Genomic DNA, 25,896 nt, shown 5'->3' with positions numbered 1-25,896 from the left:
ATAACAATAAATATACAGTTGTTATCTGAATGAATGGCTAGAAAAATCCAGAAATACAAGATAGATCCCACCAGCTCCACTTCCAATGGACTGTAGTTATCGTCCACCATCACATACTGGAAGAAATCAGGAACAACCCTTTTGAGGACAATCACCTGGAAACAGGTTTCAGTGAATTAAAGAACCCAGAGAAGTATTTTTTCACCCTCTGTGTTAAGCAAACAGCTCAGCCTTGCAGATTCACAACACATCTATCGCTTCAGCCATTAAAGAGACACGTGAAAAGGGATTGTAATGGGAATAACATCTATTTATTCTAAAGTAACTAAACCGTTTGTTATTTTTCAAAACTACTTTTCTAAATAAAAACCATATCATGACCTTGGTTTGAGGTCTGATGTGAGAGACAGAGTGCAGGTTTCAGATGTGCCTACATCCAAATGTTATGTTCTGTGAACTTGCTCTGTACATTTTGTACAGGAGGAGGTTTGTTCTCTCCTCCTCTGCACTTCCAGTTCATGACATGCAGAGCTCTTGCTCCCTCCAAAGAGTATTATTTTAATTATAGCCTTTCTTCTTATTAGACTTTCCAGATGAAATGTGTATCCTTGGGAACCTTATTCATTTCTTAGATTCTTATATAACTGAACTGTATACAGATAAACACAGCCTAGAAGAATAAAAATTGATATCAAAAGCATGGAACATTTTATCTGTTTGGATGGCAGGTTCTACAGTAACTAACATATTTTTCAAGAAAACTACTTTAAAAGAGTAGTAATTCCCCTGCACTGGAAACCATTTCAGGTCTACTTTTCCAGCAGATCTAACACTGCAAGTCCAACTTCTGTATTGGCAGAGAACAAAACACATGTGTGATGCACGTAGCTTTATTTCATTTCATATTAATGTCAAACATCCATCAACATGATGTGTTAAATGCACAAAACACTGATAACACACAATATTTTTAACTTGCTCTTTCTCTACTGGAATCAAAACAGAGGGAAATGTTAATGCTTCTGGTCTGGTCTCCTGACGTTGAGCTCACTTATCTAAAAGAGTATCAAGAATAGTTCCATCTGAGGTAGCAACACCAGTAACAGAAGCACCAAGCACCTTATGACATCAGACAACTTCAGGAAATCCTTAATACTTACCTTGCTCTTGTATCTTTGGTCTCCCAGTTTGAGGAGAATAAAAATCTCTGCCAAGCCCCCTCTGGGCATGTTCTTCCCCTCCAAGAGGGTGATGGTGACCAGCCCGTTCCACAGCTGGTTCTTGCGCAGAGACTCCGAGAGCCGCATGTTCCGCGTGAAACTCGACTGCAAAGCAAGGCAGCAACACAAAACGTTTCAAGACCCAAACACATTTTCATGCTCACGTTAACTGTGCTGTGAAAGCACAGCAGGAGTGAGAGAGACACCATGCTTCCTTAAGGGTAAGCAAGCCCTGGAAGGCAGTAGTATGTTATGGATTTTCTGCCCAACTGTACTACAGCCCCTGTGAAGGGATGGCACTCAATGTCACAGGAAAATCAGCAGGGTTTGCTTAAACCACCAGAGAAGTCACTTTCAGCTACCCTGTGTGAGCTCTGGCGAGAGCAGACCTCGAACACTGAGAGCAATCTGGTACCTTGGCTCAGGGAAAGGCGCGGCAGAGCAATGGGGAAAGGAGCAGGGGAAAAACTAAAGTAAACTCTTAAAACGTCTCCAGCTACATCCATAAAACACGTGTCTGTCCTTTCTGGGGAAGCAGCCCAGGATCATAAAGCCCACTGCCAGGTGAAAGGCTGAGCAGCATCTTCCACCTCCTCCATCACTCAGCCACCCTCCTTAGCTCTTTGCCCGCTGCCTTTGCTGCTCCTGCTTCCAGAAACTGAGCCCACGAATCAAAAATACTGATGCCTGCTGAAAAAACACTGACACCACCAGGCTCTTTATCTGGAGTTATGGTTACCTGGTAGCCACATTTGTTACCTTCGCAGCTTCATCTTGCACAGCACGGCTGTGCTAACAGTTTGCTAACTGGCAATATTTTATTGGACAGAGGATGATTAAATAGGCCTTTATTTGGGAGGGAGTGAGCTGGAAACATTAAAACTCAAGGCTACACTCTCCTTCCCGCAGTAAAAATCCTGCCATATTTTATTCTCCTGAAGCAACTTTTAACTCGCCACACTTTGGAGCTTCAATCATGTCATGTACAGGTGGGAGCAAGACGGAGGAGAAGATTTCACAAGTCACTTTAAAACAGGACGTGTTAGCTTTAAAAGCAAGTAAGAAATGTTGTTGCTAAATAAAACGATTGCAAAAGCACCTGATGTCTGAAGATTACTTTTTATGGATCAATTACCCGGCAACAAAATTCTTAAATCATAGGTGGTGAACTCACAATTTTTTTACTTGCTTTTTACTGGTTAAAATACCAAATTCTGAATCCCACAAGCATATTAATATACTTCTATTTAAACATCCCGTTTGGCTTTCCTGGCGCAATGGGTAAAAATTCCTACCTTTAAAAAGAAAACGAGATTTTGATTCATAAATCCAGCTGCAATGTAATTTCTTTTCTCTCTTTTTTTTTTTTTTTTAAGTCTTTTGGGCCAAAAAGCTAAAGCATGACTGTTCCCATGGACATACTTCAAAGTCCCAGCAGATATACTCCTCCCTAAACACTGCAACTATTTCAAAATCCTTTTTATAAAAAAGGGAGTAATGTCCACAAGGGATCAAAGGGCATTCTACAGTCTGGCAATCGCCTTAGAAAAATGGCAGTGCTTCCATGAAATATGCCCTAAAATAATTTTGCAGCTTGGTATGTCCTAATTTCGAATTGGATGTTTATCTTGGAAAGGCTTCTATCTAACTTGTCCATAAAACAGCTCCACTTAGCTCTATGAGCCCTGTGAAAATGGAATCCAAAGCTGGCTATTAAGGGGGCCTGGAGATTGCTTCCATATGGCGTAACAGCATGGGAGTGGAGGGCTAAGGCCTACAGCAGGCGCTGCTTGGCTTGAGCTCCCCATCTATCCATGGACACTCATTGCATTACACCATAACATCTGGATTATTGCTTGTAATGTCCCTGGGAAATATCCACTTCCCATCAAAGCCTTTATCTATCTCGCTTGTACTTTGAACATTTTAGTATTTAACATAGTCATGTTTGATGTGATGTACTCGCTGCTTTAGGAGCAAGGATTCTCCCTCCCCCTCCTGCTCCTTCCTCGGAGGAGGAAGAGGTATTTGATGTTAGTTCACAAAAAAAAAAAAAAAAAAAAAAAAAAACAGATGAAGTTTATTATCCACATTACAATTTCTTTTAAAAACAAAGCATCCAGCTCTCTTCAAAGCTTCCAGGCTGAACACAAAAGACAGTTGTTATCACTCAGTTTTCAAATCAAACTTGAATTCTTTTCTTTTTTTCATCCAGGCCAGTATTTTAGGGAGTCACTCAGCACTGGGGATCTTCCTATCCCAGCTCTACAGCACACATAACCCCACTCTTGTAGCTGCTGACTTGACAGTTCAAAGGACTGCTGGGAGGTACCCAAACCAGCCTGGATCCCACACAACCCCAGGAAAAATCAGCACCTGCACTCAGCAATACTGGAACACATTGCAGTGCACCAACCTTGACCTCCCAAAACAGGTGGCCTCAAGCAAAGAGCCTCCTGCTCCCCCCTCTCTGGCTGTACAGCTGGAGAAGTGTTCTGTGCTCCTCTCAGAAGAGGGCTGTGCTGGTCTCCAGCTAGCAGGACCTGCATGAGATCCAGCATCACTTGAGAGCATCCCACCGCAGAGTGAAGCCAAGAGGTTTGCAACTGGTTTAGGGCACGGTGCTGATCTGCAGCAGTTCCACACAGGCTCCCCCAGCTTCCCTCCTCCCCCAGTCCAGCTCTGCCACTGGCACAGGGGTCTCTCCAAACTGAGCATGGGAAGGCTGCTTGCCTTACAGGCCTGCAAGACACAGCACATGAGGAATGCTTTAGATTTCCTGGACATGCCCAGGTCGCCCCCACAGAGTCTGCTCAGCAGGTCTGGCACATTCCTGTGCCTTGTAGCACCAAAGAGCCCCTCTGTACTTGCTCTGTGGCCACCTCTCCAGCCTCCCCAGGTATTTGGCAGGCTGTTCCTCTGACCACCCTGATGGAAATCCCAGTGAAACAGGCAGTGTCTCAGATTCCACTCTCAGTTTCTGGAAGGAAGCACGTCTGGGGAAAATCAGATGTGTGGTAGACCCACAGACCCAGGCCTTCAATGAGTCAACTTTAGTGCTGCCTAGGGAAGTCTGCACTATGGAAAATGCCTCCCAGGTGACAAGAAAATGATATTGCCTTATTTATTTTAGACGTCTTACCTCCTCCCTGATACCCCACACCTACTCATTTCAAACTGATTTACGCAGAGCTAATTGATTAAACTTCACAGCCTCCCTCTGAGTTGGCAAAACTACTGCAGAGCAGAGCGCAGCCATTAGTCCAGTGAAGTTACTTGGGCAAAACAAGCACTGAAAAAACACCCCAAACACTCTCCCTTGCCTCCAGCCACCACCACCCTAACCTGCCTTCACAATGAGGCCGGGAAAGCCAAAGCCCTGGTCCATACTGGCCAGAAAATGAGGACATAACTGCTTAATCAGTGACAATTTTGAAGTGTTTTATCTATTCAGCTCTTCCTTTTGCTGTCACCTCCCAGGTTAGTGATGCCTCCACACTTGGGCACTGAGCCCTTTCCAGCTGGGCTCCCACACTGGATGCCAGCTCCCTCAGGCCTCTCCTGCTCTATTTTCCTGTAAGCTCTCTGCTCACACTCTGGCTACATCCCAGACCCAAGTAAAGGTGCCTCGCCGAGGTACAGAAAAGTTGGCTGAAGCTGGGATCAGGCTACAGGGCTGGAAATTAAGGAACACATGATTTATGATGGAAGCTGGCATATGTCCCAAGCACGAGGCATTTGACAAGCTTGCTTATTCCTTCCCTCCCCTCATCATTTCTTAAATCAAGGTAGCCTCGAGACCAGAATTTGAGGGTTGTCCCCAGATTTTGGCTGGGCTGTGTGTGCAAATAAACAGTACACCATAAAGGTCATCTTTATGACCAATTAATTGCTGTAAAATGGATAAAAACTAAAACTAGAGATATTCCCTCAAACAAGCCAGCCACAAATAAAAAGCAGACAATAAGCACAAAAATATCCAGAGATCCTTATTCCTTAAAACAAACTAGATGTTTCTTTTAAGTCTAAGAACCCATATCCACTGCAGATTTTGGGACTGTAACTCATCAGATAAGTAATGAGTAATCTCTGAGGCAAAAGTATGGCCTGGTCATCCAGCAGAACCCTGCCACAAAAGGACCAGAAGATGGTTCTCGTCCCAGCTGCTTAGAAAAGGACATATGCCCAAAAAATATCCCAAAGCTCTGAACAGAAACATTAAAAATCAGTGTTCACATCACCACTCTCAAAATCTTGTTCCTGGTTTCAAAATTAATATAAAAGTTTCTCACATCAACCTTCAATTTTTTTATCACTTTCTGGTTCTGGTTTAAAAAAGAAGAAGGAGCAGGTGGGGTATACCCTGCCTTCACAGAACCAAGTACAGGAGCTGAACAAGAATGACGGAGCTTTGGAGGGGAAAGAACGGGCTCATTGACCCAGCTTCACAAAATCCTTTAGGAGCTCCAGTCTCCCTGATAACTCCATTTGTCTATAATCTCCCTCTACAGGCACCCAGCAAATCCCCTCTGGTGCATCAGGGCTGCTTTCAGATATGTCTCTTTTCCTGACACACACATACATGCCCCAAGTTCAAACTTGTTTTTGAAGCAATAAAGAGATGCAGAAAAATTGTACATTTAAATGACACGGCGAGGTGGCCAAGTGTGAAGTGAGCCCATCTCTCCCATCTTTCATTTAAAAGGATGAGACAGGACAACAGAAAGCCTGCTGCAATCCCTGTGAAGAGGTCAACGTCAAAACTGGGCCATGTAATTTGCCATTTGAGAAAACAACAACACACAAATAGGAGGACTCTTAGGACCTCTCCTCATTAGGCAGAGAAACCATTCCTGCAGAGGCAGATTCCCCTTGGGAAAGAGGAGAGGGCAGCGGGAAAGGCAAGTGAACCAACACGAGATTGGCACCACGAGGCGTGACCCTGTGGTGAGCCAGTCCCCACAGAGCTCTGCTGCCCACAGGGGACTGGGGGAGAGAGCCAAACACAATGAGGCAGACAGAAATGAAACCTAACAGCCCACGCAGGAAAATTAAAAAAAAAAAAAAAAAAAAAGAAAGAAAGGAGAGTGAGGGATTTTCCCTTGCGATGAGATGCTTGAGGAGCCCTTGGGTCCGGTCAGCCTTTCAGCCAATTTATTCAATCAGCTTAGGCTATCAAGGTGGCAATTCTGTCACTTTTGTTTCAGGACTGAACTGCTGCAGGTCAATCCACCCCAAGCAGACCTGCTTATCTGTCTCCTGGATGTTCAACACTTAAAGGTTATTCAGCTGTACAAATGCTGGAAATAGCATGCAGGGCACTCAGGGTGAGACTCAAGCCACCCAGGACAAACAAGGGTATTGAGCATCAGCATGCTGGGCTCCAGCAGAGAGCTACCAACTCCCTCTGTGACCCAGAAAGGAAAGCAGAACAGAGGGGAGAGCTTGTCAATACTCAGATATGAGTGAATATATTAATGCTGCCTAATAGCATCCTCTTCCCTTTGCAATGCCACCCTCCACGAGGAAAAGAAGAAAGCCACTCTCTTGAAAACAGCTCCTACTGAGGACAATGCTGTTCTCAGCTCCCATGAAAAATGAGGGATCTGAATGTTCTGCCCATGTCTTGGGAATCCACCCAAATATGCAACGATTCCCTTCCAGCAGCAGTGAAAAATATATACTGCGTAAGAATCCAGAGATACCTAAATCATTAAGTTCAATAGCTCTTGCTCCAAAATGATTTAAAAGACCTTACTGAGTTGCTGGAATTCTTTCTGCTTACTCCCTGTAATGACCATGAGGCTACTGGAGCTGGACTGGAGATCTTGTGCTAACACTGTTGCTGTTGTCTGAAATGCAGCTCTTCAAAAAGCGAGGGAGCTCAGAGAACACACATGAAGAGAGTACAGTATGCACAAAACAGCCTACATGAGCCCTGCTGCCAGTCTGACATGGAGCTGCAACAGGTATCCATGCCCATCAACATTTGGGGTAAATTTGGGAAGTCAGCAAGAATCCCGTGATTAATGTGAAAAGACTCATTTAGGACACTGATGTGCCAAATCTGCATTAAGACAACACAAAATGGTCAAATTAGAGGATAATCAGATTTCTTTCATGTAGGCAATACAGATTAAAAAACAGCTGTGAAAGTTATATTCATTTTGTCCATCCTTAAAATAAGTCATTTTCCCTGTATTTATAGAAAAGGAAAAGCTAAATATTACAATAGGGGTCAACTGCAGTTCAGCACATTAAATAAAAAAAAATCCCAGGAAAACTATTTCAAATAGAAAACTTTTATTTGCCTAAACCTGGAGAGAGCAAATTTAGATGTCTCAGCTCAGCTGCTCAAATGGAAAGCATACTGTGTTTTCCTCCTGCAAAACCCAACCAGAGTCAGCTCAGGAGCCAAAACACAGACAAGCTTGTGGATCCATTACATGGCTCTCTCAGTTTCCCCTGCCCTCCTTATTCCTGTATCTTTATCTCGTCCAGCAACATTGTTTTCTACCCCATCATACTCTCTGGCTATTCTTCCATAACCTCTTGTGCCTTCCCTAGACACCTATATTCCCCATGCACACAATTTTTCTTCCTAGGCTTTATGTTCCGCCACAAACTGCTAGTACTGCTTCCACAGAGCAGAGTTTCCTAACTAAAGATGGTTATTGATGTACAGTACTAGTGTTTTAGTGCAGTAGCAGAATCAATAAACCAGGAAATACTGCTTTGTCAGATTTTTTCAGGCGCATGCTGGGAAATATTTTTTACTGCCTTTGGATGGTCACAGAGGTTTTCTTTAGAGATCACACTAGAGCATGAACTGTGTCTTCCCTAGGAAGAGCTGAAGCTCTCCTACCCTCTAGTGACTGGAACAGAACAGAGCACAGGGTTGAAGCTTTTTTCCTTTTAAACAATACTTTTATGTCTCCTAAATCAGCACCATGCTTCAGCATCTCTTAATTTTATTTTGAAAGGTGTTAAGGCACAAGACAGAGTCTTGAGAGCTGAGAGGCTGACAGCAGAAGGTCCAAAAGTATGCATGTAAAAAAATTATACAAAGTAAAGAGATATTGTGTAAAAACAAAAAGGAAAACCAAACAAAAAAAATCCCTAAATAAACAGAAAAAAACACCTCACAACTTCCAGTGACAGCAGCCAAGAAAGAATTTTGGCTATTCTGAAGAAAAAGAACCTGAGTTTAAAAACGTGACTCCCTTTCCCACATACCAAAGCCAACCAGCACCCAGAGACAGCTGTGTGAGAAAGATGGGGATCAAGCAACACTGACTGAGCCAGGGCACAGTAATTTCCAGAGTCCTAGGTAAAAACTCAAGTGATGAGCTCTTCAGTTATTCCATCACTGTCTATCATGTGGCATTCAGGGATTCCTGGCAGCTCTCTGCTCCAAGCACTGTAATATCCCTGCAATCAGGGCTCCAAAAGCTGTACTTTACACTTCTTCTATTGACAAAAACATTCTTGCTGGCACAATACCTGAGATGGTTGGCTCCTCTACACAGCACACCACGGTTGTAATGAATAAAACAAGAGGAGGTTAATGATTCAATTTATTTAGGCACAAACCAATAGTTACAGAGGGAAAATATCATGAGAACACACATCTTAAGAGCCAAATTCTGCTTTTCAGAGACTGAGACTGTACAGCTCTCAAGCTGAGTACTGGGGCTTGCAGTGTCTGTATCATTGTTATTTACTCAATAGCAAATTAAAGCTTTACAGAACACATAAAAAGCCACAGTCTGTTTCCTGAACAAGTTAAAATCTAATGCAAAAATGATACAGGAATATAAAAGTAATGGAAGCCTGCAGGGATCCTACAGGAGACCAAGGGAAGCATGTTACACAGACATGTGGCAACACACAAATCTTGGAAATCCTCTTACAATGGAGGTAATGAAAACTCCCTGCTCAGCCTCCATCCCAAGAACAAAAGGAATTTCAAAACCCACAGGGGTGACCAGAAGAAATACTGCCTTACAAAATTCCACCCATGGTGAGAGGCAGCCCCAAAGACAGAGCGGGATCCAGAAGAGCCTTGTTCAGCTCCTGCACCAACCAACATCCAGGTGCTCTGAAACAACTCAAATCCTCCTTTCATTTTGGTTGAATTTACACCCCTTTCCCTAGTACAGAAAGTTTTCCTCTCTTTCTACAGTTCTTTGTAAATGGGGCCTTACATTCACTTGCCACTAGACACAACCAGAGCACCTACAATTAGAAAACAAGCAATTCCCATCACGATGAACAGAATAATCAAAACAGCAAAGGTTACCACAGCCATCATATTGTGAGAGGCTGCCTCTACACTTCTGAGTTTTCCTTTGTTTAGCCTGTTTCAGAGGAGAGCTCAGATTTTTGGAGTGGACCTTCATTTTCTTTAAGTGGAAAAAAAAAAAAAAAAAAAAAAAAAAGGATTACCTTGGATGAAGTTCGTTTCTTTCGACTTGACCATCTCTGCTCATGAGCCCCATTATTGTACCAAAGAGAATCCAGCGAAAGGAAACAGGTAAGAGGTAAAATGGGGAAAGTGTTTAGTAAAATAATTCAAACAGCAGCTTGTCAAATGAGTTAGAAAACCCTATTACAAAATAGGGGGCTAAATCTACAACTTCATCTCCATCTACCTTTCCTGCCTCACGGAACCTAACAATCAACAAACTCAAAATACCTGCATTGCAGCAAAAAAAAAAAAAAAAAAAAAAAAAAAAAAAAAAGAGGCAATAAAAAAAAGTAATTGAGACTAAAAAGTGGAGGGACCCAGAGCCATTAGTAAGAAACATGGCTTATACTTTTGGTGCCATCTGGTTCTACAGTAAGCTAATTTAAAAAGGGGGGAAAAAATCATCTTGCTGTTAAGTGCTAATGTGGACAGAGCTATTTCACTGTTCTGACTCCTTTGGAAATGGCTGAGCAATCTGCATTTGAAATATGAGGGCTTAAAACATTGTCTTTAAAAAAAATTACAGTGTGCACCAGCTCTTCTATCATCTGCACTCTGAATGTTAACTAAGCACCCAAAGCACCAAAAGCTGCTATTTAAACTAATAAGCTTTGTTTCACTGGCTAGGTCCACTTTAGCCTAGGCCTTAATAAAAATCCCAGAATTCCTGAGGTTCTTTTGACTAAACTTTTTTGCTGAAGTGACTCTACATTTTTGCTTCACCCCTTCCTGCAATTCAGTAACACATGCTCACAATGCTTTCCGGTACAAGTTAGAGAGGAGTTCACATTCCAAATAAATCCATCTCATAATATAGACATATAAATATACCATTATTTTAAATATTGCCATTAAGCTTTCAAATAATCACACAGTGAGGTAAAAATAACTCTATCATAACTTTGTTATTAATAAAGTCTTTACAATTCTCAAAAAGGCATCTATTTGAAAAATAAATATGAACAGAAGACATCCCACATTAGCTTCTCATTTTGCTTTCCAGCCCCTTGAAACATTCATGTTTCTATAAATAATCCCATTCAGGCTGGAATTCCACACCTATAATTCAATAATGTGCTGTAAACAGCAAGTTTCATACTCGACTCTGCAGAAAACTTGTAGAAATATTTTCTCTTAATATGTATAACATATTTAAAACTAGGTCTGGTTTTTAAGACAGTCCAAGTTAACTGCCTGATCTTGGGTATTCTCCACCCCTTGCTAGCCAGAAGCAGGATTAGTTCACCAATATTTGTGTGCTGTACACTCTGTATAAAACACTAGGAAAAAACTTTAATAATAGAAAAAAAAAATCCACGTGCAGGACCTGAATTTTAAAAAAACTATCAGCTTCATTTATGGCGTTCCCAGTCTCTGCCCAGCTTCTCTGGCTTTCTAGCATCACTAATCACCACATTTCTGCCTCAGGAGCCAAGTTTAATTAACTCAGTGAAGAAACTGTCAATGGGAAGATCAGGGTTTTACAAGCAACCTCCTCCTCTCAGCCTGCTCCACAGGACTGGGGCAATTTAAGTCTTAACATCCAAGCTCACTTTCTAGATTTCATGTGGATAAGTTTTTTTCATTTATTTAAAAACAACAACAACAAAATACAGCTTTTTTTCACCCTACCCATTGCAGTGCTGGACACAAGCCCAGAGCGCAGAGAGCACTGCCACAGTACACATCACAGTGACAAGAGAGAAACATCCAGCTACAAATGTCTAAACAACTTTAACCCAGCTAAATACAAGGTTTGGGGGTTTTTTTTAAAGTTATGCTCTATCTCGATTTCAATACTGAGTCTCAGAGGATGAAAATAAAGGTGGCATTTCCCAGTAAATCAGATTATGCCAGCTCTTCTTTTCTCCCCCCTACAAATTCCAGCTACAAATTTGATTTCCTAAGCCACTTACATTTCTCTTGAAGTCTCCTTGCTTGACTGCTAGACTCAAGTTTAATACAATCACTCCCATGTCATCTTCTAAACTGTTGGGATCTTCCAGCTTTAAAACCTGTTCAGTAGTTCTACAAGGCAACAAAGAAAGAAAAAAATAAATAAGAAGTTGTGCATTTATTGACTCCAGTTAACTCAAGTTGATTATTAAAGGTCAGGCTGAGCTGTGCAAATTTCAGCTTCTTGTCTGAAATTCCCAATATTGAGTTTAAATGTTAAAATGGGAAACCTGGAGAGTACTTTCTTGGTTCTGACAAAATACACCCCTCCTTTAATAATGCAGCACAGTGTGCCTACAGCACTGCTCACTACTCATAACTCCCCATATGCAGGTACACACCGAATTAAGTTACTACTACCTCCACTACACAGAGAAGAGTGACAGGAAACTCATCCAAGTGAATTTTCTAACATTAATGGTTTGTATTTGACTCCAGAGACATTTATTCTGCCTGCTTTTAATCCCCCTCCATGACTCTGTTCCCTTGCTGAAAACAGGAATGCTGGTATTTACCTGGTGGCACTATCTCATGTACAAATTAACATTTCTAGAAATTCACACACAACAGCCATGGGAGCTACAACACCCCCTGCACAGGGAAAACTCATTTGCCCCCAAAAAAGTCATCGCACAGCAAGGGAGTATGAAAGAAACAACTAAAACTTGAATTCCTGGCTTCGAGCTCCACACTGAGCCCAAGCAGCAGCAGCAGACAAAAGGCACAGGGCTTGCCTCGGCACTAAATCAGGGCCAGATGCAGCTGCTGCAGCAGGGATGGATGCGGGGGGAGGCTGGAAAAGGGGCGCTGGCAGCAGCCGGACAAAACGCTCCTCAGCTCCAGAGAAAGGCACCCCGTGGGGCTGAGGACAGGTCCCAAACCTTCTCCCCCTCTTCTTTCTTCCACCTCCATAAATTGTCCTGGTGTAGCTCTCCCTAAAAAATGCTGCACACAGAAATTCTCAGTGACAGAACTGGGCTCCGTCCAGGCTGGATTTGAATCCGGTGCGTAACGCCGGGCAAAAGCGTGCGCAGAAGATTTATATCAAGAGATTTCTCTTGAAATCCCCACTCTTCCATTAAAAACAAGTTTTCACTAATAGAAAATTTCCAAGCCATAAAAAAAGCATTTCACTACTTCCCTCTGTTTCTCAGCTAAGCTGCATTAATAATCTTTAATTAAATTAACTGTTACCTATTGAGTTCAAGTTCAGTGAGCGCTACAGATGCCGAACCCATGAAGTCTGAAGAGGTTAAATCACGATCGTACACCTGGTGGCAAAATAAGACAAATATTTCCAATTTTCACATCATAAGCCAGTTTTATCCCAGGCGATGAAAGAACAGATATTTTAAGCCCTTTCAGTTCAATTTTGTATTTGAAAGATCAAAGCTTAGATATAATTCAGGGATCACTTTCCATCTCCCCGCTTTAATTTGTATTTTTAGCTAAATATTTAACCAGCATTTTGAATGTATCTTCTTAATATTATGTAAACAAAGACATGTGTGCTGCTATGGATTGTGCCTGCTCCTTTATACTCCACACGACAGCATAATGAAATGCTGCACAAAAATCAGGTACTTCTGCTTACAGATGTTTTAGCAATTAGTGCTCACAACTGGTAGCTTGTGGTTCTGGTAACTGTAACGTTACTCATAACCAGAAAAATCTTTGCTACTTGTCACGGCTGCATCCCAGGTAATAATTCTGTGCAGCCCAGCCAAATTACACTCCTAAAACGTGCTTCTGAAATCTCCCTTGGTTTCCCTGAGTTTGCACAAGCATGAGGAGAAAGAGAGAGCAGAATTCAACTCCACGGCTTTAAACAGATCCAGTCAAGGAGTTTCATTTCAAACTTGGGTTTTTGCAGACGGAAAGCAAAACATGCAAGTAAAATCTGGGAAAGACATATGTGCATTTTAATTTGAAATTGCTGAAGCTCTTAAACTCGATTGTGCTTTATGCCATGCTGCTACAGCGAATAAAAATCAATATGTTTCTAAAGTTGAAAATAATTGCTTAAAAAAATATTGGCCAGACTTTCAAAAATCTGAGACCAAAACTTACCTTAATCCAGAGTTTTTGATCGAGGGTCTGTATGGGCAGCACAACAGTTTCATCCCAAACTGGGTTGAGGTTCTTGTATACTACCTTACTTTTGTAGAGGGTTTTGCCATTCAGTTTAAACTTCACGTACGGGTCACTTGTACCTGTGATAATTAATTTAAAAATAGATTAGCATGCCCATATGCAACTCCACAACCTTAAATTGTATTTTCATAAAATAATTAAAAACAGTTAATGGTAATTACCTGTTTTACACATACATGCTTATACTTAATTACCTATATAAAAATTGCTCATTCATACAGGAAATCTACAGACAGAACCAGAAAGACTCTGAATGCAGGCTCCAAAAAAAAAAAAAATCTTCATTGTTTGCTCGATATCTGTTGTTTTATCCTTGAAGAACATTAATTGTTGTTTAACAACTCTGTTAAAATTTTAATTTGGTGAAAGAGCAAACAGAAGCAGCATTGAAAGACTATTTACAGGCCAACTAATGACACAGTGGAAGAGAGAAAATGTGATGCTGGGACTAGGAATATATTCAAAGGACCCAAACTCCAAAGCATCGTAACTGGGATAGGAGCTCCAAGGAAACCAGTAACAATAGCTAAAATACCCATCAGGATTTCATCACTGGTGTCACTTGGCCAATTTACTTAAAACCCAATTTGAGGTTTCATTGAAAAAATAACAATGTTATTCATCGGCTCAGGATAAAAACCACACAGAAAACAGACTCTGTGAAAAACAAGCACTGTCCAGGTAACACGTTTTTAATCCGAGTGGCGCGATTTGCCAGGGCAATAATGTTCCCTGTTTTTATGGAGCAGATGTCCATGGACAGAGCGTGAGGCTCGTGCCACTCAGCAGCAATAGAAAGACTTGCATCTGTCAAAGGAAAACAGAAGAGGGAATCAACTTTTTATCATTGTTATTAAACTGTTGGCATCTGCACTAACACCAACCACCGTGCAGGACACCAGGTACGAGGGGGAACAAGGCACAGGGAGGATTTAACTAGATTATGGTTCATTTAGTTATTCCTACACACTCTGCAAAAAAAAAAAAATCTTCACAAGCTGCAAATAAAGGGGAAAAATCAAACTGAGATGCAGCAGCATCTACAATTAACTGAGCCTAGCTGCCATTCACATGTCATATCCAGTATTTTCTGTATTGTATGTGATAGTTGGAATTAAACTTCCCTCCTAACAGTTCAATTTCATTAGAAGGGTAACAGCTAAGGGTATGGTCCTGGCTGCCCCCCAGCCTGCAGCAAGGGCTGCTGGATGAAAATTTCTGATTTCTACAGCAGACTTCAGAGTCAGAAAAAATCTGAACCTGTCCTCCCTGGTTCCCACTGGCCTGACACAGCAGCCCAGGATAACCCAGCCTAAGAGCAGTACTCAGTCTTGCCTATGATTTGGTGCACCTGTGAGGATGTCAAAAATCTGTATTAAAACACCCAAAGCTCTCATCAGTGTGATGTGAAGACAGATTTAAACTCAAGAAAAAACAATTATGTGCAAGCACCTATCTGGAATTATATAGCACTGTAAAGAACTGTGCTCCTGGAAGACAGACCTATTTCTAAGAATTATAGAAAGTTTTTATTCTGCTTTAATTTCAAAGGGAAGAACATGGTCCATTCTGCACAAAAAGTGTGTTTCATTCACAGAAAGAAAATGTATGTTGGCTTTCAAATACTATCTGCATCTGATCTTTCTCCTGAATAATAACTGTTGGAAAAAAACCTTTCTTTTTTTGTTAAAAAAAAAATAAAAACGCAGACTTCTTAAATAGAATTTTCCTTTTCTTTTCCTCTAAGAGAGAACAATAATAAGGGCCTGATCCAAAGCCAGGAAAGTCGGAGGGCAGCTTCTCATTGCTCCCAGTGGGTTAGGAGTAGACCTTTCCTTAAAAATTTCTCAGAACTATGACTACACTAAGCATCCATCTTAAAACCAGCACAATTTCCAGGAGTGGGAACACACAGACAGATCATAGCCCCACAGTGTGGGGGGTAGCAGTCCTCAGAAAATGCAGAATTAAGAAATAACAGCACTGAGCGCTTTGGTCTCACTTCAAAAAGATTTCAAAAGACCAAAAAAAAAGGCAAAAAATCCCCTGACTTTTATTTACAGGTCAAGCTGGACAAAGCTGCATAATTAAAAGTAAAAATAATAATAATAATGTCCACAACCTATTCTGTGCATGAAATAGCAACTGGCCAAGACAAGGAAAGCAAGTGATAAAATGAAAGCATGAAGAGACGATGGAGGCAGGTGGTTTATGGCCATAACTCATCTGCTTTTGGCACAGAAAACCCATGAAAAAGGGGAAAAACCTGAAAAGGGAGAAAAAAATAGGAGACACAGTATAAAAGCAAACAGCCAGCAAGTTCAATATCAACAAGCAGAAAACTCCAAGCCTTTTCTCTGAGGATGGGAAGCAGGAAGACTACAGCTAAGTAAGCCTCCCAAATGCATTATTGCTCTGAAAAGCTTTCCAGGTTGTTATATAGTAAAGGAAAATAAAAGGGGGGGGGGGGGGGGGAGGGAAGGGCTGCCCAGCACTGCTCATGCAAGCCAGGCTTTAGCGACCATTCTCACGTATTTATTTTTAATAAACTCTTCCTTTATATTTGCACGCATTTATATATAGAAATATACATGTGTATATATAAAAGGAATATATATAAAAGGAATATATATAAAAGGAAGATATATATATAAAAGGAATATACATATATAAAAGGAATATGAATATATATATAAAAGGAATATGAATATATATATAAAAGGAATATATATATAAAAAAAGGAATATATATATATAAAAAGGAATATATATATATAAAAGGAATATATATATATAAAAAGGAATATATATATATAAATGGAATATATATATATAAATGGAATATATATATATATAAATGGAATATATATATATATAAATGGAATATATATATATATAAATGGAATATATAAAAATATATATTGTACACTTAAGAAACAAAAAGGTGTGGGGGAGAAGCTATAATAAAAAGAGGCCCTTAATTAAATAAGATTGCCACTCTGGGATCAGGCCTTCATGCTTGTCAGCTTACTCTCAAAATAAACATCTCAAAGCGGGGCCTCAGTGGTGTCACTTACTCCAGCAAGGCAACCTGGGTAATCCCTCGCTATCTTGACAGCTCCATAATGTTCCAGCAGCTTCACGGGTGAGCGGCGGCACCCGCGCCACCAAAAATATTAATGCCATGAATTAACGGCCAGAGGGGGACGGCGGCTTACCAGAGCCAAACAAGGGAAAGGTGTCAAGTTAGCACCGGTGTTAATTGTGAGGGAAAATAATTGCGGTGGGCTGGGGGGTCCCGTGGCGCTCGCCTGTCAGGCTGTCACGGGGGTGACATCTCAACTAGGAGGGTGGGGGACAGGGCTTGGCACGGGAGCGCGGCTGCCGCGTCCTGCAAACGAGGGACGGCACCCTCGCGCCAGCCAGCAGCTGGATTGTCACCTGGGCAGTGGGACACAGAGCACCTGGGGGTTGCTGCTGGTCGCTGGGTAAAGCTGGGTGGAGAAACAGTCAGGGATGCAGAAATGTCAGGGATGGAGAAACATCAGGCGTGGACGTGGCGCCACAGCCCCCAGGGCCAGCCCCAGGTAGATGCCAAGATGCTGACGAAGCTCCCTGCTCGTTGTGTTTCCTTTAAGACACCCCAGATTGCATTCAGGTGACCAAAATAGTTGACAGAAAATGAGAAATAAGCCAGGTGGGCAAACCTCTCCTGATGGGATGAACAGCGCAGACTGCAAATTACTGCCTGCATTTGAATTCAGGGCTTGAAGCCTTCTGGATTCAAGCTCAGAAAGACGTCTGGGTCTATTAAAAGCTATTTATAAGAGACAATCTACAATCTAGGCAGAAAAACATAACTTTTTTTGAAAAGAGCCTGGTGATGTTAGAGATGAACCAGTCTAAAAAAAGGATTTTTTGTTTATAATCTTCTTTTAACTGTGACAGAAATGGATAATTTTCTGAAGAAGCCAGACCAATTAAAAAAAAAAAAAAAAGCTTTTTAGCATCCATTTCCTAGTGAAGGCAACTGAATCAACAACTTTTAAGCGTGTGCATGCAGGCTCTTCTGAAAGCAGGGTCTCACATCAGCTGTAGCAGGAGCAACAGGGAAATGGATTCTTGTTAAAGCCAGTTGAGAATTTTACCCCCAAAAAATATCTCTCTGATGGGAAAAAGCAAGGTGCTTTGAGGTTAATTTGTATATTGCGCAGTGAAACAAGTAGGCTCTCACACAGTAAAATGGACAAAATATATATTAAAACCCAAGATAATCTACTTCTCAGCCTAAAGCAAACCAAATAAGAGTAAAAAGGAAGGCTGACCTCTTAAAAGAAAAATCATTCCATCAGCTAGGCCTCTTTCCCCATGAGAGAAAGACGATTCATGTCGACAGTCAGGCTCCCTGGAATTCCTTTGCGTAATACCAATTTCACTTCTATTTCCTTCCACTAACGCTAAAAAGCAATGAGTGCAGGCAGCCCAGACATCACCTAAAACCTGAGAAAGCTTCAGTGAGCAAAAAGTTGCTGAAAAGCAGCAGGAGAGGGTTTAGTAGCCCAAGAAACTAAACTGTTAAAGGTGTTTTTAAATGGATACTGCTGCCCTCTAGCAGCTACCGAGCGATGGATCACATCCACTGCTTCAGAATGAGGGAAAAAATAACCCAACAAACCCAGAAGACCCAATATAATTTCAAGCCACACACTGTTTTATGGGAGCAAACTTACTGGAAAAGTAGCATATGAAACAAGTCTCGTTCCAGAAATAAATAAATAAAAATGACCACCAAATTGCCTTAACATCTTGAAAAATATCAAAGAGCGGTGTAAAATATAACCCAGACCATCTTAAGTTTTGGTTAAAAAATTAAATTTTAATCTGAAGAAGGAAATTAAGGATTTATTTTATATGCATGTAAAGAATAAGCATCTGAAAATCTTCCTAGAATTAGAATTACTGGAGTTATTTATGACAAGGAGTAAAAGGCATTCTAAAATAGAACACACATTTTTCTTTTTAAGTGGAAAACCACTACATCCTTGTAGCAAAACAGCCGAGATCAAGGCTTAAAGGGGAAATCAGAAAAAAAAAAAAAAAAAAAAAAAGTCTTCTGCTGGCAGGAAATTCAGGTGATTTTGGAAAGTTTTGTGCCCAGCTAGTTTTACATGGCCAGATGGAAATGAAACATTGCTTGGAAACAAGCAGTCTCAACAGGTTCCAGGGGAAAATAAAACCAACCAGAAAAAAAAAAAAATACACACAGACCAAAAGAAAAAAGAAAAAAAAAAATCCACCACAAAAAGCCCAATAAACCAAAAAGACCAGAGACATGTGAAGAAACTGTGCAAACCCACACTTTAAGGGAGGGTGAAGGAAGAGAAAAATGCCAGACCTTAATATTAATCAAATGAAAGACACATATATAGCACTTTCTATTCAAGACACTTCAGAAACTCAAAAAAAAAATAAAATTAAAAAAAAAAAAACTGAGAAAAACCTACCAAAATGCCATGTGACATACATTGGGGACATGTGACAGAAAGCACAGAATTGTGTTTGGTAAGAATTAGTCCAACTGAACACTGCTTTAGGCAGCAGCAGAGGTTCCAAGATCTCCCTGGAGCTTTCTCTTCTGCATACTAAACAACCCCAACTCAGCATTGTTTTGTGTAATCTGAGTTTTCACCTTAAAAAAATCTTCCTACAAGTCCCAGAAAGATTCAGTGTGAGCTGTTAATGCAGGCAGGTGCCCCACAAGACTCAGCTCTGACAACTGATGGAGCTGGAACAGTTTAAGAAACCTGTTTTCTAAACTACAGTTCCGACACAAGAAGAGTCACAGGGTGTTCTCTGGACCCAAATATTCTCTTCCTACGCTATCATCCCTACATTTCCTAATTTAACATTACAAGGATGGGAAGAGATAGAAATTGCTTTTGTTTGAAGTCCTCCAGACATGTAAATTGCTTTTTGTTTGAACTCCTCCTGTGTTTCTGAGGTTCCTATCTCAGTGCATTCCTTTCCCACACCAGTGCAGGCAGGATGCTCACAGGGACCACTGTCCCCAAGGGCAAAGTTTCAGGCACACACTTTGAGGTCCCAGAAACTGGGCATGGCACACCCAGACACTCCCAGCACAAGCCCTTGTTCACAGAGCCACATCCCAACGAGTGCCCAGCACTATTCAAACTCTCAGCAGTTGTAAATTAGCCATGATTACGCCTTTCAAAAAGAAGTGTGAAAAGTTGCCTAATACATCACAATAATTAATAAATCTGAAGGCCTAATGATCTAATTGCAGATACCCTGAAAACAGAGAAAGTCTAAATTAATCAGCGTGTTTGCAGAGAGCAATTCAGCCTAATTGCTCTGAGCATTTGCTTTCCAAACAATTACTTGCTCTAAGCTGACAAATACCCAGCACAGCACACACACATCCCTTCCTCTGGCTCTCTGGTATCAGCACGGACCCAGGCAGTGAATCACAGAATGATAAAATAACCCTGAGCTGGCAAAACCCACCCGGATCACCAAGGTCTAACTCCTGGATAGCCCAGAGCTATGAGTGGTGGCTTCCTGCAGGCTCACTACTGCTCAAAGTTGAAGTGTATGTTATCCTACAACTTTTCTTTCTTTTTATTTTGTCCTTGGGAGGCTGATCTCTGGTACAGCTGACAGGGAGCTCCCCAGCACCCCCAGGCAGTGGGGGCTGTGAGATGTGAGAGCAGAGGATGATGTGCTGAGGACAAGGAAAGCAGGATGCACCCACTGCACCTCCCCAAGATCCCTGCAATGAGAGGAAAGACAGCACAGGAAAACCGAAGTGCAGCAACAGGAAACAAATGCGACCTGAAAGGAAGAAACAGGGACGGGGCAGAAAAAGAGATCTACAAAACACAAAACCAGGTAAGCACAGAGACACACACACGAAGTTTAGGCTGGAACAATGTGATTCAAGGGGGAAAAGAAAGAAAACAAAACACCAACCACAGCCACTCACCAGCTGACATCGCATCTGAGAACTGTGTTTCTTGTAACCACACTTTTTAACAGATGAAAAATGAACTTTAAAAGCACAGGATTTGGAAATTGGAGAGGCTTCTCACCCTCACAGGCCCTCAAAACCCAGTTTCTATTTATTCTTACAGCAGCAGAGCTGGGTTTGCCCCCTGAAGGAAGGCAGCCCTTCCTTACAGCTTTGGCATCACTTTGTTCACTGCTCTGTAAGGGCGACTCGACCACGAGACACGTGCACAGTCAGAGCATCCCAGGGCCAAAAGGAAGCATGACCTTTGAGATTTCTTTAGGTTGACTCAAACAACCATAAGGCATCACCCTGCCCTGGGAAGGTGAACTAGCAGGTGGAAATGGGCTCCAGCCTTTCCCCATCTCAAAGCATGAAACTGAGCTTCACAAAACAAGTGAAGGCCATAAACAAAACAAACCAAGGCCATAAACGACCAAGGCCATAAAATCATTAAGGGTGCAACAAGATGCCAACAATTAGAGCACCAGTGATTTTTTTAATGCCAAATGAGACACAGAATAATCATCTGTCTGTTCTGCCATACTGCTGTTTGCTCCATAGATTTTTAATTTTAAAAATGTGCTTTCTTACTACCTGCAGTATTAAAACTACACAGGCACAAACTCCTTGCCATCACTGAAACACATCTAGTAACAATAATACCACAAAAATACATAAAAATCAAACTTCTGGTGTTGTGTATATACACACAGAGACCCATAACCTTCAATGTTTGGCTCGTCCCCTACAAGAACTATGAATGTAGGACCCATGCACTAATATTGGCCCCAAAGGTACACACAGGTAATATGCCAAATTTACCATCTCCTTAGGCAGTTTCTATTTTGTGACTGGCTGAGACTGTAATCAAGTAAATCAGACTCCCAGCAAGGTGATGACCCACAGGTAACACCTCTCTCATCCTGCATCCCTAGACAGGACACTGATTTTGACCCAAAAACCAGGGATTTTGGAGCTTCTCTACTTTCCACCAGAATCAAGATCCTGCTCTAGCAGCACTTGGATTCCTTAGCTGGGGCACATATAGTGGGTGCTGCTGTACACATGCCTTTTCTTTCACTTACCCTTCAAAAAATAGATAAAAGAGGAGAAAGAAACACTGAAACTCTAGTTTATTTTTCTTTTTTGCATTGTTGTGCAATTTAGAGGAAGCACGTGCATCTGAACCAGTCTCCTGGGCTGATGCACCCTCTCTAAAGAGAGCAGTACAAGGAGAGGAGCTGCACAAAGTCAGGGACTGGGGAGACACAAGAGACAGGTAAAAAGCAATGCAAGAAGTAAAAAGGGAAGGAAAAACTGGGAAAGAGCAGATGTTAACAGGATTAAGACTGTGAAGAAGAAAATAATGTAATAAAAATCTGGTAAAGTGAAGGAGGAATTTTTATCACACCAAAGGGAACATATCCTGGAAAGAGCAATACATAGTGAGGCAAAGAGTGAGAAAAAAAAATGCTGGGAAAATTGGAAAAAAAATGAAGTCGTGGTGGTCTTACAGCCTGCAGTTCTAAGCAGAACTCCTGTTCACCTTTAGTCAGCCAAGAATAATTATTTCCTAATTAATAACTGTTAAGCATGAGTAAATTCAGGGAGAAACCTGTGAATTTGATGAGTAGTGCCAGGATTTTTTTTTTTTTTAGCAACAGCTGTTTCCAATGTCAGAAATATTTCTCCTTGGTCACACACCTTAGATTTATTTTTACAGGTACACACAGGTAAATACTTCTTACACTGGGACAAAACAGAGGCAGAAACAGACCGAACATGAACACAAGATACTTTACTCAGCTGCCAGGAGAGGGCATCACCCACCCACACTGCAGCCCCGAAACCTGAGCCATTTAAACTTGCAAAATAAAATTAAGGGGGAAAATGCAAACATTAGAAGACAGGACACCACACTTAAATATCATTTATTTATCTTTAAGAAGATAAAGAAACTCCCTCAGAAAAATGTAAGCTGATGAGTTTCATGACTGCCTTAAGTTTTTTTTCCAGACAAATCGCTGATTGCATAATAAATGAAAATTAAAATTTAGGAAAATGACAATACTTATGTTAAACCCTATTTAGTTTAAAGAAGCTGGGGCATAAACTCTCCTCTCAGTCTGTGGTGGATATGTTGCTAAATTCAGATTATCCAGAGCACACTGATACACCCCAGCACAGCAGCTCTAACCAGCACCAGGGTGGGGGGGAGAGCAGGGAAGTCACACACTCCCAGCCCACAGGTTATCTCTGAGGCTTTCTCACACTGAAGAGATCAGCAGAGCTGACAACTTCCCACTTTCAAAGGCACGTTGAGAAAGCCCAGTGGTTGTAGGTCAAGCCCCAGCACAAAGATGTCACATAACCAGAGTGACAGCAGAGGCCTGTAAAGATGGGCATCCACAGTGTGCTTTTTGTGTTCTGAAGGAGCCACCACTGCAGCATGGTGGTGACTGATGAATAATCATTAAGTCACTGTTTTCTCCCCTCCTGCTGCCTGTGCAATAAAAAGCAGCAGCCTTACTGAAGGAAGCATCCCCTCAGATACTCAGTTCAGTAAATGAGAGGTCATTTGCCACAAAGCAACAGAGACTCATCAAAAGGGATTTCTTCCCTTCCTTATGTTGTTTCACTATGCTGCTCAATGCTTCACTAAGACAAGCATTTGCTTTCTTACACAACAAAACACAGCCTAGAGCAAAGTAAGCTCTGTCTTCTCTAGAAATATTACTCTGCTGGAATTGCTCATTTCCAGCATCTTTTTCATAGGAGCAGTTGGATGTGTCCTGGCTTGTGCAGCCTGCTAGTAAAATCAGATGAACTGCTACACTGTTAGGAAATACAGGCTTCTGTAGAACCAGTAAAGATCTTAATCTAAGTACTGGTTCACTCCTTCCAAATACTGCTAGGAAAAACAAGCGTACACTCAACCAAAAGTTACTGTTTTGTTAAGCCATGAAAAAACAGCATGGAAAAAGTTAACTGAGATACCAGATAACAGAAATCCCAAGGAGCACCTCGTGTGAGAAACTAAATCAGACAGGTCCTTCCAGGTGCAAACCTTCACAGGCCTTTAGGCTGTGCAAGCTTTTGTTTAAAACCAAATTAATAAGCCCCATGGCTTCACCTCAAAAGAAGCTGCTCAGACATTTTGCAAGACAAAACTACCAGAACTGCTCCCACATGCAGGGAAAAAAATATGAAATGAAGACTGGATGTATGGAAGAGCTCCCTGACAGGTTCAGATCGAAGGTCCTGACACAGCTGCTACCTCAGAGTCCTTGAGGCTGCACAGAGAGGAAAGCTCTTCCCTCCACAGCAAGGGACTGGCTGCTTATGAGCATTTTTACTCCCTCCTTCAACAGCCTGAAGAAAAGCCAGGTTAAGGGCAGCCATTTTCACACATTTTTTCCAGGAAATCCCCAGATACTTTACAATTTATTTGATACATCATCTGGGGGTGGGTTTTGGGATTTTGGCATGCTGTTCATTGTTCATTCACATCCCAGGTTAGAGAGGACTGCTGGCTTACAGCCCTTCTCCTGTGGTTTCATTAACATCTTAGCAGATAACCCCAAAAGCACTCCTAAAAGCAGCTCCATCATTGAATAAACCTCCAATTATTCCTTGTTTTGTTTTTGGGTTTTTTTTTTTTAAGCTCAAATAGAATTTCTTGCAGTCCCTGAATGGGTACAGGTGCTAAGGGCAGCCAAGAAGGAGCTTTGCAGCTGCACAGGCAGCAGGAGGAGCAGCAAGTACAGGGCAGCTCCCACCCCTGTACATCCAGGGGGATAAACCCAAGCACTGAGCGCTCTGACCTGCAGGACAGACACAAGTCCATGACCCTGCACTGCAGAGAAGCAGCCAGCTTGCTGCCACACTGAGATCGGTGATAAAGGAGAGCTGTGTGAATCCTACAGCAAGCCAGAGGAAAGGTGGGGCTCACCACAGCGATCCCTGATCACCAGGTTGCGGCCCTCCTTCAGGTGGATGGTCAGCAGGTAGGCAAAGGGGCTGGGCAGGTCACTCAGGCAGTCGTTCGCTTCCTCCAGAGCCTAAGGACAACAAAGGAATCAGTCACACGCCTCCTGAAGCAGATCCTAAATGAGGCAGGTGTGCTCCCAGTGCCGCGGAGACAAAGTTCTGCTCTTCCCTTGCGCAATCTTTCACAGAAAGCAAAAAGAGGGGGAAAAAAATGCTTCTTTCCCAGACTTTACTTCACTACACAAGTAGCTAAGGGTCAGCACCAAGTATGTTCAAAAAAGCAAGGGCTTTGCCTGGCAATGAGTGGTGATATAACAACCACGAATGCGTGCACAGGTTTTCCAAATCCTATCAGCTTATCAGCACTTTTTGTTTCGAGCTGTTTCTGGTGCATTCATGGCACCTCTCGAGTTGGAGGAGACCCCTAAAGATCAAGTCCTTTGCATCCATCTGACAACTTCAGGAGGCAGAACACGTTTCACACAGCTCCTGAGAGGATAGGACAGCATTTCTTTGTGCAGATCCAAAAGAGAGAAGGCCAGTGGCAGGCAGTGCTGGTTGTGAGGTTTAGCAGAAGCAAACTCAAGAGGATTTTTGCTCATCAGAGGTGCTGCCACGTTTACACACCTCAGCATCATCCTCCAGCTGGAACACTTGGTGAAAACAGCCCTGGACAGCACTTGAGAGGTTATCAGAGGGCAGAGGTAGAGAAGTTCATCCACAAGGCAAACATGTTTTACATGAGAATAACACGTCAGAACTGCCAGTGCCTTTTCACACTGCCCTAAAACCGATTTTGCTGTCTGCCAAAGCCTACAGCTGTGTTATTCACTGTATTTATTTTAATCCAGTTTGTTCCTACACTGTTATTTGAGTATTTATACTGATGCTTTCATCAGTTATCAGTACAATATGGATATTATAAGGATTTTTAAAAATCCAGAATGTTTGGGTCTACTCTAAACATTACCAACCACTTTGAACTACTAAAAAGCCAAACAACAACAAAAAACCACAAAACCACCCATAAACACACAAAACCCCCACAAATGAAAAAAAAAGAAAAAAAAGCAAAA

General features: G+C 41.8%; 1 protein-coding gene across 1 annotated transcript in view; it reads right to left on the bottom strand.

Annotated features, from left to right (window-relative positions):
• The window catches only part of MCTP2 (multiple C2 and transmembrane domain containing 2), a 98,963-nt gene that overhangs the window by 68,860 nt on the left and 4,207 nt on the right, over nt 1–25,896 (bottom strand). The window contains exons 2-7 of the mRNA XM_062501150.1: nt 24,783–24,891; nt 13,717–13,859; nt 12,841–12,917; nt 11,607–11,718; nt 9,669–9,704; nt 1,161–1,325 (exon numbers count right to left, since the gene is read on the bottom strand). Of these exons, the coding sequence (XP_062357134.1) occupies nt 1,161–1,325; nt 9,669–9,704; nt 11,607–11,718; nt 12,841–12,917; nt 13,717–13,859; nt 24,783–24,891 (642 nt within the window). The remainder of the gene's footprint in view (nt 1–1,160; nt 1,326–9,668; nt 9,705–11,606; nt 11,719–12,840; nt 12,918–13,716; nt 13,860–24,782; nt 24,892–25,896) is intronic.

Source organism: Cinclus cinclus, chromosome 13 (genome assembly GCF_963662255.1).
Source record: "Cinclus cinclus chromosome 13, bCinCin1.1, whole genome shotgun sequence".
Lineage (NCBI taxonomy): Eukaryota > Metazoa > Chordata > Aves > Passeriformes > Cinclidae > Cinclus > Cinclus cinclus.
Note: the sequence above shows the minus strand (reverse complement) of the source record. Positions and strands in the feature narration are given on the sequence as shown.